This window comes from Phragmites australis, chromosome 13, assembly GCF_958298935.1.
Source record: "Phragmites australis chromosome 13, lpPhrAust1.1, whole genome shotgun sequence".
Lineage (NCBI taxonomy): Eukaryota > Viridiplantae > Streptophyta > Magnoliopsida > Poales > Poaceae > Phragmites > Phragmites australis.
This window is the reverse complement of record NC_084933.1, coordinates 21905331-21921854: the sequence shown is the minus strand read 5'-3', so window position 1 is coordinate 21921854 and position 16524 is coordinate 21905331. Positions and strand designations below refer to the sequence as shown.

General features: G+C 45.1%; 1 protein-coding gene across 9 annotated transcripts in view; it reads left to right on the top strand.

The window, feature by feature from the left end:
- Positions 1–139: 139 nt before the first annotated feature.
- The window catches only part of LOC133888648 (endoribonuclease Dicer homolog 4), a 41326-nt gene continuing 24941 nt past the window's right edge, over positions 140–16524 (top strand). For 3 of the 9 annotated variants that reach the window (XM_062328966.1, XM_062328964.1, XM_062328965.1), the window contains exons 1-18: positions 254–485; positions 1383–1560; positions 1741–1851; positions 2175–2315; positions 3727–3796; positions 4861–4925; positions 5023–5157; positions 5464–5592; positions 5695–5749; positions 10148–10288; positions 10512–10605; positions 12099–12291; positions 12418–12578; positions 12685–12891; positions 12973–13238; positions 13317–13591; positions 13687–14117; positions 14909–15009. In XM_062328966.1, the coding sequence (XP_062184950.1) occupies positions 436–485; positions 1383–1560; positions 1741–1851; positions 2175–2315; positions 3727–3796; positions 4861–4925; positions 5023–5157; positions 5464–5592; positions 5695–5749; positions 10148–10288; positions 10512–10605; positions 12099–12291; positions 12418–12578; positions 12685–12891; positions 12973–13238; positions 13317–13591; positions 13687–14117; positions 14909–15009 (2803 nt within the window). In that variant the 5' untranslated portion in view covers positions 254–435. Of the gene's footprint in view, positions 486–1382; positions 1561–1740; positions 1852–2174; positions 2316–3726; positions 3797–4860; positions 4926–5022; positions 5158–5461; positions 5593–5694; positions 5750–9643; positions 9934–10147; positions 10289–10511; positions 10606–12098; positions 12292–12417; positions 12579–12684; positions 12892–12972; positions 13239–13316; positions 13592–13686; positions 14118–14908; positions 15010–16524 lie in introns of those variants that run through there. The other 6 variants (XM_062328969.1, XM_062328967.1, XM_062328968.1 and 3 more) reach the window with 6 other exon arrangements.

Genomic DNA, 16524 nt, shown 5'->3' with positions numbered 1-16524 from the left:
CTGGTTGCAACAGAGGATCCCGATCGTACCTTGGACCAACGGCCCCGGATCATCCGTCACCCCACGCGCCAGCACCCCGCGCGCCTATGGGGCTAGATCGTGAGCCGCGTCATCCCCTGCCCACCCGTGGCCTGCCTCTTTTACCGCATCAATTGCACGGCAAGGATGAGAGCCCCGGCGATAGTTTCGTCCCTACCGTACCCGGGTAGACCCCACCTACCAGGCTTAGAGGCCCCCTCTCGTGCTCCGCGTCCGCGAGGAACCTGCCCTTTTGACGCGACAAGGTTCGCTGCTCCCCCTCCCTGTGCTTGCTGCTCACTTCATCTACGCATCCCTTTCCCCATTCGCCCCACCCACTTTGCAGGTTGCAACTGCAGCATCTCTCTCTCCCCACACGGCAGTTACACCGCGAGACCCCCGCCCCCTGCTTCCGCCATGGGCGAGGGCGCGGACGATCCCAAGGACCCGAGGACGATCGCCCGCAAGTAAGAGCCCCCCTACCTACACGTTCTTCTCCCGATTCGCTTTCCAGATTTTCGCGCCCGGGGCGTGTTTTCGCGCGGAGTTTTGATGGAGTAGTGGAGCAGCAGGGCTCCAAGTGGAACCGCTGATGCATTTTCGTCGAGAGTTTCGTGTCAGGCCATCGATTTGTTGTGTCTATTGCTGATTTGTTGGGAGTTTGTGGTGGAGGTTTTAGGCAGGTTTTGCGGTGCAATTTCTTTTTCTGTTGCTTAATTTTAGCAGTTCATGCCCGATACTGTTTCTTTTCATGTTCTAGATTGATTTTATCCAAGCATCCGTTCCGTGAGAGATTTTGAGGAGTTTTCGGATTAGTTGCGATATTTTTGCAGTTTTGGATGTTTAATGGTCCCCTGTTTCGAAGTTCGAAAACGCGATCCCCCCCTTCAATCTCTACGATTCGATCATGTCAGAAACTTGGTCAGGGAAGGGTTTGCATATCTGCCCATCGGTAGCTCGTCAGGTTTCTGTTGATAGGGGTTGCTCGGTATTAAAGGCATGTGTCGACCAGTCTACTCGATTACTTTATGGCAATGCAGCGCGCCAGATAAAGTAAAACATGTCAATGCATAAATGAACTACTGTTAATAACTATACGAGATTTCGTGGTGATTGTGCCCTGTAGCCATTACTCCTAATACTCCTACTTTGTGGAAAAAGGTGGACGGTTTTTCCGTTGATTGTTGAATGGAGTAGTGAGAGACTGTGACTGTGAGTGTCTGTTTTTTTTTAAAATATTGTCAGACAAACTATCGGCGTTCTGTTACCTTAGCTTTTCTTAACCCATTATTTCCCTTGTTTCCTTCAAATGATACTGGAGTTCGGAAAACATCATTAAGGGTGTGCAAGTTTTTGGCATTTAGGTATCAGTTGGATCTTTGCAAGAGGGCTGTGGAGGAGAACATCATAGTGTACCTTGGCACTGGATGTGGCAAGACACACATTGCTGTGTTGCTCATGTATGAGCTTGGCCATCTCATCCGTAAACCCAGCCGTGAGGTCTGCATCTTCCTTGCCCCAACCATCCCCCTCGTCCGCCAGGTACAATAGCTCCTTGCTCCTCTCAGTATATATTTTAATTGTAAAGATGAGGACACATGCTCTTAATTTCTTATTACTAGATTAGTTGCACACCCTGAACTGTTCATTGATGTTTGTAACACATCTTTTTCAGCACCAGGTTGCTTAGTCAGTGCTCTTCCCTTTTTTTTTTTTTTGTAGCAAGCGATGGTGATTGCGAGTTCCACCAACTTCAAAGTTCAACGTTACTATGGAAGTGGTAAAAGCTCAAGAGATCATCAGGCATGGGAGCAAGAGATGGGAGAATTTGAGGTATTGTTTGCTCTACATTCTCTTTGCTGGCAACTGCCAACTGATCACTGATATTCCAGTTTTCATTTTTTAATAGTTAGCATAAATTAATTAAAGCTGTATGTACTCAAAAACTTTTGGAGAAGAATTTCTAGACAGAGATGTGTGTACCGTGAACTTTCCTCTGAAACTAGAGTTCTGACTCTTGATTAACATGTAAAAAAATAGACAAATCAGTCTTTGCACTCAGTTTTGGGAAAATATAGTCTATTTTATTTTATCATTTATTCAACTCCATGCATAAGTTTTCTGCCTAACTTGTGCTTCTTTCTCTGCTGCTTCAGGTCCTTGTAATGACTCCTCAAATGTTATTGCACAATTTGCGGCATTGTTTCATCAAGATGAGTTCAATTGCACTTTTGATATTTGATGAATGCCATCACGCGCAAGCACAAAAAAGACATCCTTATGCACAAATTATGAAGGTAGTTCCATGATTTCTTGCTTTAGTACAATTTTCATTGCTCGAACTATATACATCTGTTGGAACTTTTAGGTGCTGACATTTCCAGGCCACTGAACTTCCTCCTGTAGCTGTGCCCATTAAATCTTTATTTCTGTTGGTGAACTACATCCACATGGCAGGAAGTGACTTGCTATTGTTGACAGAATTTAATGTAGTGACTTGCAAAACAAAAGGAAAAAAAACTATCAGAGTGTAGATTTCTTGGTACAGGAAACATGTTGATGGGTAACTTCCAGCCTCTAGGGGCTGAAATGGATTGGACGTACAACAGTTTTTGATGACGATATCCTTATCATCAATATCATCAATGTTTTCCGGTTGAATGTAGAATAAAATTGAAATAAAGTCTATCCTAGGGTACATATGAGGTAGGTAATAGAGCAAATATAAATGTTAAATACTAACTTTGTACAGTATACTCAATATGTAGGTACACACAGACACACAGGAAAATGACTTTTAACATGTATAAAACTAGAGAGTTACGCCTATGCTTATATCTATATAAATGTGTGCAAAAGAATCTCCAATTTCTACAATGGTTCCATTCACACCATAATATACATATAAAACAACATCCTATATATGCATATGAATATTTTAAAGAGTAAATTTCACAAAACTACAGCTACCTAACTATCGAAAAACTACAACTTTTAGAACCAATTTCACAGAACTACAACTATGCGCATATAGTAACACAAAACTACAATTTTTTCACAAAACTACAACTATTTTGCTCTGTTTTTAGTTGTAGTTTTGTGTTACTAGGGGCATAGGTGCTCGTAGTTATGTGAAATTGGTTCTAAAAATTTTAGTTTTGTGATAGTTAGGTATAAATAGTTGTAGCTTTATGAAATTTACTCTATTTTAAATTTACTCAAATCTGTATCTGGCATCCGTATTTGTATGTGAATGTAGTAAGATGCTAAATCTTCATAACCATATACTTCTGATGGATATGGATGCTAGACGCTCCAGGAATAGTTTCTTATCACACTTCAGGTTCAATTATCCATTTTATGGCCCTTGCTGTTCCCATATAAATATGACCTTGTATTCTCCCTATGCATGGTATTGTTTCTTTTATCCACAACCTGGTGACTATTCAGGGCTATTTCTTTCCTTTTTTTTTCTCCCAATATTTACCCATTGTACCATCGAATCCATCATGCCAGACAACCTTATGTAGTTGTGAGGGCTTGGTCACACTGCTAGTTAGAACCGCCAATTGATGAAATTTAATTGATTTGAAGCAGTTGAACTTATGCAATAGTTGGAGCATTATTACATGTCTTAAATAATACTATTTAATATATTCAATGAGTTGCAGACTTTTCAGTCTGAAAGTATTTATAACTATGTTTCAGGAATTCTACAATAGCATTGATAAACCTCCTCGTGTTTTTGGCATGACTGCTTCACCAATTATTGGAAAAGGTAATGGTAATTTCCTATAGTATTTTGTGCCAGGTTAGTGAACTTCCTTCACCTCTACTGCAAGCAACCATATTCACTTGATTTCCATCTTTTGTCTCCTATTTCATCTAGGAGTTAGAGCATAGTCTTTCCCTCTTCTTTTGTGATTGATGTTTGGATCCTATTTTGTTTCCCTTTATGCCAAGCTTTCAAATTATTTGCTCCCTGTGTTCTTTTTTCTTTGCCTTCCTAGAATCTGTGCCGTCAATTTTTAAAAAGCTTGACCATTAATCTGTCAAAATTATCAAGATTGACTATATGAATATGATACTACTAGATCTATCTTTAGAAATGCTTTTATAATAGTATAACATATTGTTTAAATTTCTTTTGTCGAATTCTATTAAGGTTTGCATGAAAGAAAGGATAATATACCAAAGGGCATCTTAATCAAACAGACAGTTGAAATGAGAGGGAGGGAGGATCAACTAATAATACTCTTGAGGACTGAATAAAAATCTGCTCAAATGTAAACTGCCTCGATTGCATTACAAAATAGTATTAGAGCAAACAGGCAAATTGGATAGAAACATACCAGAGGGTGATCCTTCCCAAATCCTTGGTCGTGTCCTATCGCCAACTTTGCCATTTCTGATGGCCAGGTCGAAAAAGGTTTTCCTTATTATAGTGGAATAAGATGGGTACCTGTCTCTCATCCTTTTAATCCAAATCATTGCGTACAAGCATAATGTTGTATTCCTGTACCTTTTTGTTGCGATGTCTAATACCCAAAAGGCCAAAGTAGGATGACTGAAGGATACTTGTATTACACCATTATTTTGTTTAAACAGAAGATTTCTTGGGATTGAAATGCTATGGTTATCAAGGGACACACAAAATAGTGTTCGAACTAACACAAAACAGATGAAATGTCAGAAGATCTCTATTGTTGCTTACTAATGTGTTATTTTTCCTCCACAGTTGTATTATTTTCTTCCTTTCCCCATGCACACTCTCTTCTTTTTTGGGTAAGGTTTTAAGCATGTATGACTGAGTAATTATCATACCTATGCTTTCTATGACAGGCGGGTCTAATAAACTTAACTACACTAAATGTATCAACAGTCTCGAGGAATTACTTAATGCAAAGGTACGTACTACTAGCATACTCCAAATATCTGTTGGTCTTCAGGTATAATGCTTTTGACATTTTGCTTTTTGAAACCTGTAACTCTCACTGTTTATAGGTTTGTTCAGTTGATAATGTAGAACTTGAAAGTGTGGTTGCTTCTCCTGAGATTGAGGTGTACTTTTATGGCCCAGTTAGCCATTCTAACCTTACTGCTACTTACAGTAAAGAGCTTGAGGGGTTTAAGCTTCAGGTAAAGTTTTGTTATCTTATTATATTGGAATTTTCATTGTTCCAGTCAGTGTTACCTGGACACGGACACGGGTGTCGGAATCCGACTCGGACTCGGGTGTCCGATTCAGCAAAGAAAATTTGGACACACGAAATACAACTCGGAATCCGACACGGGTGTCGGAATCCGACTCGGATTCGGGGTGTCCGATTTGGCAAATAAATTTGGACACGGGTGTCTAGGTAACACTGGTTCCAGTTGACATGAGCTTATGTGTTCCTTTCTCTTTTCTTTGTCCTTGAACTACGTCTATCGAGCTTTGAATAGGCGGAATGCATGCTAAGAGACAGCCTATGCGATTTCAAGGATTCTCAGAAGAAACTGAAGTCCATGTGGAGGTTGCATGAACATTTGATTTTCTGTTTGCAAGAAATCGGTCTTTTTGGAGCTCTGCAAGTGAGTTGGCACTATTTGTTCAACCAAATTTTAAAATGATTACAGTCTTGTCTCAACTGAATTTCTTCTTGGCTATTCCTTGTACTTTGGTGTGTTCTTCAGCAAGCGGTGATAGGATTTATAGAACTGTTCTACGGTGATGATCAGTTGCTTTCATGTGTGTATAAATCTGCCAATTTTTCTTATACACATATCTTTTTTGCATCTTTCAACAGCATTGGTGATTACGTTCCACTAGACAATCCCCTCACTATAGTAAATATGTTCTAGGTTTATAGATCCTGAATCACTTAAATTCTTGCAAGAACTATTGTGTTGTAAAAGTTACATGTATTTTCCATGTGGTTTGGTATTGCCTGTTGTTCTGTCTTTAATGGTTACAAATTTTATTGAACTGGAAACTAGAGGCTTCTGAGGGGAATAAAGCCAATTATTTTCCCAGAACTGTAGTTTCACAATCTTTTTTTTAGGGAAAGTAGTTTCGCAATCTTACTGCAACATGTATAATGCTTTTGTGTTGCTTTCTCTTCTACTGGATTATGTTCCAGTGTTACTGTCACTCCATTGCATGGTGTAGGCTTTTGGTTCGTCATCATGTATTTCATTGGCAAGTGATGATTTGGACCTGATTGAGAAAGATGTTATAACTTAGAACCCACCATGAAAATTTCCTTATGCTGAAAGAACTGAATAATATTATGGTTGGCATGAGTCTTTCCTTACCCGCTTTCCTGTTTCTGCTGCTTGGCTGCTGTCGGTGTATCAGGAACCGGGGATCCCTGAGTCCCGAGGCCAGGCCAGCCGTCCGCCACGTGTCACCATCCTGCGAGGTCCTCCTGCGGGATGAGGAAAATCTAAGTTCCGGGAGAAGGTGCTCGGGGCCACATCCTCTGGTCCCCGAGCACCCCATTTCCCCGATGACCCGCAGAGTCCAAGTGCCGGGAAGAAGGTGCTCGGGGAGGTGCCCGGTCGCCCCCGAGCACCCTAGTCCCCCGATGATCAGAAGAGCTAAGTTCCGGGAGAGAGCGCTCGGGGGGCTGCGTGCGGCAGCCCCCGAGCGCTCGGTTCCCCGAGGGTCAGTGCAAAAGTGCTCGGGAGAGAGTGCCCGGGGTTGCACGTGGCAGCCCCCGAGCACTTGGTTCCCCGAAGGTTCGAGCAAAAGCGCTCGGGAGAGAGTGCACGGGGTTGCACGTGGCAGCCCCCGAGCACTTGGTTCCCCGAAGGGTCAGCGCAAGAGTGCTCGGGGTGGCACGTGGCAGCCCCCGAGCACTCGGTTCCCCGAAGGTTCGTGCGAGAGTGCCTGGGAGAGAGTGTTCGGGGAGGTGAACAGTACACCCGAGCACTCGGTGCCCCGACGACCCAGAAGGGCCCCCGAGGGGCCCGCCGACGAGGTGTTAACCAGTCAGAGGTCCGAGGCCGCATTTAATGGGCGTGAGCGGCCTGACATCCTGACATCCCCAACTGCTCCCACCGCAGTGTCAGTTCCTGCCATGCTTTGGCAGAGAGGCGTGGGGCCATTAATTGCACGGGTCCTGTCCCGTATCATTCGGTGTATCTCGGGATAACGTTGCCAGGATCAAGGCGTTCCGCCTGCCACCCTGCCGTGGCAGAGGAACAAGACAGGGTGGGCGCGTCGGGTGCCTCTGTGGCTGCTCGGTGGGCCCTCTCAACGGCGCCCGGTGCCAGGGCGTCCACAGTGACGAGTGACCGGACGCGCGCCGCGTTTTTCCACCGCCCCTGTCACTTCGTCCAGAGGAAATGATGACGCCTTTCTCAGTCGTGGCGTCTGGGAACTTATGCCCCTTCTTTCCCGTTCGGGGTATGTCGTGGCCGGCGAGTGCATAAAAGGATGGGCATACAGAAAGAGGAGGAGGAGGAAAAAAAATCAGACAACATCGGAAAAAGATCGACTCGAAGCATCGGAGGAGAGAACAAGCCCAAGCAATCGACCGTGCCACACTTATACGAAGAACACTGCAAGCAAGCCTGAGCAGAGCTAGAACAAGGAGCCTCAAGCTCTTAGTTAGACAATATATTCTTGTAACCAGACATATTCCTGGAGGGATCCCCCAGGGAAAGTTATTGCATCCATACAGGAATAGGGTATTACGCCCCCGTGCGGCCCGAACCTGTCTAAACTCCGGTGCATTTACTTCCCTTTGCACTAGGTCGATCATCCCCCACCACCGGCCATTGCATTTATTTCCACTTCCATTTATTTCTCCGACGAACTTATTCAGGATCATCCCCCCGGCCGAATCTCTAAAAAGGGGTCTCTCGGGATCCCTGCGACAGGAGTTCACCCTCCGACAGCTGGCGCGCCAGGTAGGGGGGAACATCCCTGAATCTGTTCGTTTGTTTTCTTCCACGGGAAAAGATGGCCGATGGGCACCGTCTCCAGCGTTCCGGCTCCACTTCCAGTGACGGAGTGCTGCCCGACGTCCAGGAGGCCCCAGTCGCTGCTGCGTTCCAGCAACAGCCACTATCTGCGCGCGCAGCTTTTCCCTCCCAAGGGGACCAGGGCGCTGGACCCAGCAGGGCCGCCGCCGCCGCCACCGGTGCACCCTGCGACCCCCAGCAGGTGGTCGAAACCCCGACCACCAGGTCCGCCTCTGGGCAGCGCCGGGTGCCACTTCGGCGTAGACTCGCCTTTAGCGAGGCCAGCCCGGGGAGCGCGCTGCTTGCGGCGCATGCTCTCCTCAGGACCGGGGAGCGCCCTCCAGGAATATGTCTGGTTACAAGAATATATTGTCTAACTAAGAGCTTGAGGCTCCTTGTTCTAGCTCTGTTCAGGCTTGCTTGCAGTGTTCTTCGTCTAAGTGTGGCACGGTCGATTGCTTGGGCTTGTTCTCTCCTCCGATGCTTCGAGTCGATCTTTTTCCGATGTTGTCTGATTTTTTTTCCTCCTCCTCTTTCTGTATGCCCATCCTTTTATGCACTCGCCGGCCACGACATACCCCGAATGGGAAAGAAGGGGCACAAGTTCATAGACGCCACAACTGAGAAAGACGTCATCATTTCCTCTGGGCGAAGTGACAGGGGCGGTGGAAAAACGCGGCGCGCGTCCGGTCACTCGTCACTGTGGACGCCCTGGCGCCGGGCACCGTTGAGAGGGCCCACCGAGCAGCCACAGAGGCACCCGGCGCACCCACCCTGTCTTGTTCCTCTGCCACGGCAGGGTGGCAGGAGGAACGCCTTGATCCTGGCAACGTTATCCCGAGATACACCGGATGATACGGGACATGACCCGTGCAATTAATGGCCCCACGCCTCTCTGCCAAAGCATGGCATGGACTGACACTGCGGCGGGAGCAGTTGGGGATGTCAGGATGTCAGGCCGCTCACGCCCATTAAATGCGGCCTCGGACCTCTGACTGGTTAACACCTCGTCGGCGGGCCCCTCGGGGGCTCTTCTGGGTCGTCGGGGCACCGAGTGCTCGGGTGTACTGTTCACCTCCCTGAGCACTCTCTCCCGGGCACTCTCGCACGAACTTTTGGGGAACCGAGTGCTCGGGGGCTGCCACGTGCCACCCCGAGCGCTCTCTCCCGAGCACTCTTGCGCTGACCCTTCGGGGAACCAAGTGCTCGGGGGCTGCCACGTGCAACCCCGGTCACTCTCTCCCGAGCGCTTTTGCTCGAACCTTCGGGGAACCAAGTGCTCGGGGGCTGCCACGTGCAACCCCGGGCACTCTCTCCCGAGTACTTTTGCAATGACCCTCGGGAAACCGAGCGCTCGGGGGCTGCCGCACGCAGCCCCCCGAGCGCTCTCTCCCGGAACTTAGCTCTTCTGATCATCGGGGGACTAGGGTGCTCGGGGGCGACCGGGCACCTCCCCGAGCACCTTCTTCTCGGCACTTGGACTCTGCGGGTCATCGGGGAAATGGGGTGCTCGGGGACCAGAGGATGTGGCCCCGAGCACCTTCTCCCGGAACTTAGATTTTCCTCATCCCGCAGGAGGGACCTCGCAGAATGGTGACACGTGGCGGACGGCTGGCCTGGCCTCGGGACTCAGGGATCTCCGGTTCCTGATACACCGACAGCTGCCTAGGGCTTTAAGTTTGCTTAGCATTATGAGTATAGTTTGATTACGGACTGTTCCCGACAATCCTCCGTAGCTGATACATATGCTGTTTTATGCGATTGATCATTTAGTTTTGTAAAATCTTTATTTGCAGTTTCAACAAAAAATGGTTTATTTGCAATTGAATTTTTGATACCCTTGGGGTTTTCCCCCTTTACACAAGTAGAGATGGTATGCAATCTTTTTTAATTGAAAAATCTTGGATTCTGTCCATGTTGATCTGGGCCAAACGCCAAACCTTGCCAGGCACAGTTTCTGAGGTATGCATTTTGTTCAATGCCACGATTGTGGTTCACCACGCATTCATAGTCCCATGCCCTACGTGACATAGACCCATTTCTCTGTCAAACTTTTCCACACCTGTGGCATCCATTTTCACCACAGATTTGTTGCACACCACACTTTGCCTAACTTAGCTGTGGCAAAATTAGGTGTGAAGTAAACACATATCTGATATTATTTGTTTGATTGTAGTGCAGGCTGCAAGGACCTTTCTGTCTCCCTATGGTGGTAGTCTAGATAGAAAGGGGGTTGATGTTAATGCCAATCATACCAGTTTTGTGCAGCACTACCTAAACAAAGCAATTTCTCTTCTAAGTTGCAACATCTTAGACGGTGAGGTCCCCCTTCCCTCCCTATTAAATTCACTTAGCTGGGATGTAATTGTTTCTGTTGTGCTATTCAAGAAGCTGGTCTGCATTAATCAAATAGGCATAGCACAGCCAACACTGGATGGATTAGTACCTTTTGGAGTACTTTTGATTGGAAATAAATGTAATATGAAATTCCGCAATATTTCTTAATCATCGAATTGTAAATCTGACAAGACCTGTTTTAGGCACCGATGGTGATTCATTTGATCTAGAGACACTGGAAGAACCTTTCTTCTCAAAAAAAATTTCTGTTCTTATTGACGTTCTTTCAAGATACAGGTAAGCCTAATCACTTGTGCTACTGTCATTTTCAGAAACATAACTTCGATTTCAATCAATGCACTGTGCTTAATGGCATTATTAGCTACATTGCCCTGGGGTGCCTGAGTTTGATCTGTGCCGCCATATCCTTTCAACCACATATGATTCAGTTGTGTATAGAAAGTATACCATGTCTACTTATGCCTTACGTTCAAAATCACATGCGCCTACAGACTACACAGGTAATGGCCTGCTGGCCAGGTTTTACACTATTTGGGTGGCCCCAGGGTCCATATTATACTAGAACACAAACGGTACTGCTGGATATATCATAGGCTATGCTTGAGCCTAGAAATGGCCTAAACTATAAATTCGTAGTCTTCAAGATATGTAGAACTCTCCTCGAAGAGTAACTCAGCTTCAGACACATCCACTGAAGATTTATAGAGCCAGGGTGATTACTTTGGTACTTAGCAAACCACAACGTGTATGAACAGATATAAAGAAGGTATTCTTAATCGAAAAGGTGTTGGTTTGTCTCAACTATTATAGTAAATATGTGCCAGGAGATAAGATCTTGCAATTGACAGGGATACAACTAATTTCTGGGGTTTCATTTTGAAGATGGTGCTGACAACCTGCTTATTAAATTTGTTAGAATATCTCCTTGGTACTTGTGTTAATCATTGCTGGTCTTTCATTAGTCCTAGGTACTTGTGCTAATTACCCCTAGTCTCCTAGCTGTATGCGCAGCCTCCCAGGCTGGCTTGGCCCTTTGGGCTTTCCTGTATTCCCTATATATATGTAATCTCTCCTGTAAATCAATCTCAAGCAGTACAAGCCTGTTGGCCTTCCTCTAATAAAATTCACTATGAAGTTCCAGAAAGACTACTTATGCCATGAACTACAAAGCACCCATTAACACAGCCTCATTATCTGAAAGCACGTTGGACATTATAAATTAACTTTTAAAGAGTTTGCCTAGGTTTAGCCACAAAGTACTGACTACTCGATGGGAGTTGGAATAACGAGGGCTTACTACTGCTTTATTTAACTGGTTTCTGCTCAGTGATGACACACACACACGCACCCATCATAATAATTGTATACTCATATGCCAGAGGGAAGCCATCCGTTGTTTCCATTGGACCCCATTGTCAGGATCAACAAGTGGCTAAAGTAACAAGCCTTTATCCCACCCATAACTGCTAATACAGTCACGTCGAGACTTCAGCTCAACTTTGGCGATATGTGTACACTTGCAGACATTCTGGTCAATAATTGCGAAATACTCGAATATCTGTTCCTAACTGAGGGTGCAATTGTTGCTTGCTGTGTAGTAGAAATCCTATTCCACTGGTTTGCTGTTGAACCTGAGGACGTCCAAAACCCAACGGAAAACCAAGCAATTTCAATGTTTTAACTGGAACTACTTTAGAAATAAGTTTCTGCCTTTGGTTCTTTTGTCATCGTCCTAGTTATTTTTTTCTTTGGTTTTTATCAACAAACAGGCTAGAGGAAAACATGAAGTGCATTGTTTTTGTGAAAAGAATCATTGTGGCAAGAGTAGTAGCACATATTCTCCAAAATTTGAAGTGCCTTGATTTTTGGAAATGTGAGTCCCTTGTGGGATGCCACTCAGGATTGAAGAACATGTCAAGGAACAAGATGGGTTCTATCATTGAAAAGTTCTCTTCGGGTCAGGTATAGTCTGAATTTGGTCCCTTCTTAATATTTCTCATTAGGTTTATCTCCTAATGATCTCTGCCAACGCCAGTATCCATGTAGATGTTTATTGTGTCACAATCCCTTTTTCTTTACTTTTTGCAGGTGAACCTTTTGGTTGCTACTAGTGTAGGTGAGGAGGGACTTGACATTCAGACTTGCTGCCTTGTTGTGCGGTTTGATCTTCCAGAAACTGTTTCTAGCTTTATCCAGTCCAGGGGACGTGCCCGGATGACTAAATCTAAATATGTTTTTCTCCTGGAGAGGTCATTTTTCACAAAAGCTAATTTATGCAATGCTGCCTTGATACTATTATCACTTCCTTGTACTTAGTTCCTAGACCTTGAAGTTCTTCATTTTGATATATACCAGGGGAAATCAGTCTCAGGAGAAGTTGGTTGATGATTATATTGCTGGTGAAAGCATTATGAATAAGGAGATTAACTTGAGAACTTCAAATGATTTGTTCGATTCCCTTGAGGAGAACATCTATCGAGTGAATAACACTGGTGCTTCCATTAGCACTGCTTGCAGTGTATCTCTACTACATCGCTACTGTGACAACCTTCCTAGAGATATGTATGTAATGACCATTTACTATTCAACCCATTCCGTATCACGTAATACTTTACTAGACTAACCTAACTCCACTTGTTGCAGGTTTTTTATTCCTTCCCCAGCATTCTTCTTCATTGATGATGTTGAGGGAATAGTCTGTAGACTGATTCTTCCACCAAATGCTGCGTTTCGTCAAATGTGTGGTCAACCGTGTCCATCAAAAGATGAAGCTAAGAGAGATGCATGCTTAAAAGCATGCATAAAACTTCATAAACTGGGTGCTTTGACAGATTTTCTTCTGCCAGGCTCAGGTTCTAAAAAGATCAAGGTATCAACAACAAATATTTCAGAAAGCAACAAAGCTGAGGGTATGGTCACGGTTCATTATTCAGAATATAATGTGGGAACATTGGTGATTTGGCTTAACTAATTTTTCCATGTTTCAGATGAAGGTCTAAGGGAAGAGCTTCATGAGATGTTGTTTCCCGCAGTTCTGAGACCTTCAAGATGCAAACTGGACTGTTCATTGAACCTGCATTTCTACTACATAGAATTTATTCCCATACCAGCAGATAGGCGATATCAGATGTTTGGTCTTTTTGTGATCAATCCCCTTCCAAAGGAAGCTGAAAAATTGGATGTTGAATTGCATCTTGCGCATGCAAGGATAGTGAAAGCAGGAATTAAATATTTAGGAATGATTGCATTTGACAAAGAAGAGGTACTATATGGCTCATCTACCCAAACGATAATACACAATCTGTCATGGAATATTGTTTAACATGTGGGCATGTGGCTGTTCTTTTTATTTTCTAGATGATGCTCACACACAATTTCCAAGAAATGTATTTGAAGATTCTCCTGGACAGATCTGAGTTCACTTCATCTTATGTTATGTTGGGGAATGATGCTGCGTTACAAATTAATTCAACATTTTACCTGCTGCTTCCCATCAAGCAGAAATTCTATGGTGATAAATTTATGATTGACTGGCCAACGGTAAAGCGGTGTTTATCATCACCTTTATTTCAAGATCCAACGGATTTGTCTCCGAATGACTCATATTCGCCAAATGAGCCTTTGAAGCTTCTTGATGGAACATACAGTAAAGCAGATGTGATTGGCAGTTTGGTCTTCACTCCCCACAACAACCTGTTTTTCTTCGTTGATGTCATTAAGGATGAAGTAAATGCTAAAAGTAAGTTTAAGTTTAACGGTGCAACTTATGAAGAACATTTCAAGGAAAGGTAATAGGCTGAATCCTTCCTTTCATGCCCTTTCTTAGCTTACATTTTTTATTTACAATTTTTGCACAGTAAACTGAAATATTTTTATACCATAATTGTGCACCCATCAGGGCAAATATAATTGTGTCACTAAGCTTAAGATTTCGATTTGTGCATACCATTTTAGGAGTATGAGTATTGCACTATGTAATATGATGATGTGTGCCCTGTTGTATGTTGAGAACAAACTAGCTACATAAATCCAGCAGAAATGTGCATGTAGATTGATGTACCCATATTTCTGGAATAGAGTTGTATTAGTTGTAGCATTTTAGGGCCTGTTTGGTACAACTCCAGCTCCGAGATACATGCTGGATCTAGAGTTTCTATGATAGGATAAAGTGGTCTAAACTTTTATTTTTAGTCCAAAATAAAAACCAGATGGCTCAACTAAATACCCTCACTCTATCAATAACTCTAGATCCAGATTTCTTGGAGCTAGCTCCAAGAAATCTTGGATCCGGAGCTATACCAAACGGGACCTTAATATCTACTTTGATCTTATCCAAGTCACGTATCCTTATTTTTGCACCAAGTCATGTATCCTCCGTTGAGGGTGTTTCCTTTTTTTCTTTGTGCGCTTTTGTTTGTTGCCCTAGAACTGATTTTATCACCTTAATACAATGACGCACAGCTCTCCTCTAGGTTCAAGATTTTTTTTTTTGCACCATTATAATCTGGAGGTCGCACCCAGCAAAATAAGTGATGCTTCTGTTCAACTGGTTTGTAATGTTATGCCTTGTTGAAATCAGGTTTGATATCAAACTATCCCATCCTGAACAGCCACTTCTGAAAGCTAAACAGCTCTTCAATCTGCGCAATCTACTTCATAATCGATTACAAGAGAGCAGAGGTTTGTTTGTTATTCTTTTTCAGACTGACACTATTGTTTATTGATATCATTACTGTTTCACTACAGTACTTGTGCTTATCTTGTCTGAAGATGAAATATTAGTGATGGCTCTGCAATTTTAGTTCTGATATTCAGGCACACTTGTGTTATATGTGGCTATGATTTCATTAATAAGGGCATGTTTGGTTCATAGCCAAAACTTGCCACAGTTTGCCACGCCTAAGGTTAGTCAGATTTGACTAGCTTAGGCATATGTTTGGTTCATAGCCACAATTGTGGCAAGATTCTCTTCCTGCTGTTATGGCCCCGCGCGTCAATGACTCAAAAAAGTGTGGCAAGATTCCCTTAGACGTGCCAAAGTGTGGCGAAGATTTTGATCGACTAATCTTATGCGAGTGTGGCAAAAAATTGTGGCAAATGGTGACAAGGTTAGTATATGAACCAAACAAGCCTTAACTCTTTTCTAGGGCAATGCTTTGCGTCAATCATCTATAGTGCATTTGACGATCTGCCTCTATATATTTTATTATGAACTAATCAAGAAAAGGATTTTTGGGTGTGTGTGTAATGTGTTTGGAACTATGGAAAACAGTTTTGAAATCAGTTGCTCACTTATGGATTTACTATTATCTGTGTTAGCGTGAGCTATTGTGGGCCGGCCACATGGGCCTTGGCGCCCAAGCCTGGCGGCTGGGCTGCCTCAGGGTTTTATGGTAGTTGATCATAGATTAGGCAAGGATCTCCGTTGATTGGGTGTATTCTATAAACCCTAGACGATCCTTGCCTATATAATGTACACCCCTGTACCTCTATCAATCAATCTACTATTTTCCCGAGCCATATTCGCTTTCATGGTATCACGAGTCCGGGTTTCCCCTCGGATTCATCTTCCGCTGCCCTAGCGCGCCGGCCTCTCGCCGTGCTGCGCCTGCGCGCCGGCTTCCTGCCGTGCTGCGCCTCCCACCTCTCCTCCCCTGTGCGCCGGCCTTCCTGCCGTGCTGTGCTAATGGCCGGCTCCCAGCCGACCTCTCCCACCACTGCCGCTGCAGCTACTGCCGCCGCCGCCGCGGCCACCCAAGAGGAGGCGAACGCCGCCGCGGCCGCCGCGCAGCGCCTCGCCCAGGAACGGCAGGCCGAGCGCGACGCTGCCCTGGCGCGCGCCCTCCTGGCCGAGGCCGCCGCCAAGACCCGCGACGCCGCCCTGGCGCGCGCCGCCAAGGAGAGGGCGGCTGCCGCGGCCGCCGTCGCCCCTCCGGAGTCCTCCGGATCCGCCCTGGGTCCCCACGCCGCCCCGGCCGACCTCCATGCTGCCATGATCCTCCACGAAGCCTGCATGCCCAGGCGGTCGCCGTCCACAACATCCGGAGTCTCGTCCCTATCGTCCTCGACGTCGACTCCGGTAATTTCAATCGCTGGCGTGATCAGTTTATGCTGACCCTCGGCAAGTTCTCCCTCCAGGATCATGTCCGCCTCGCCTCACCGACCCCTGCCTCCCCGGACTGGGCCCGGATGGAC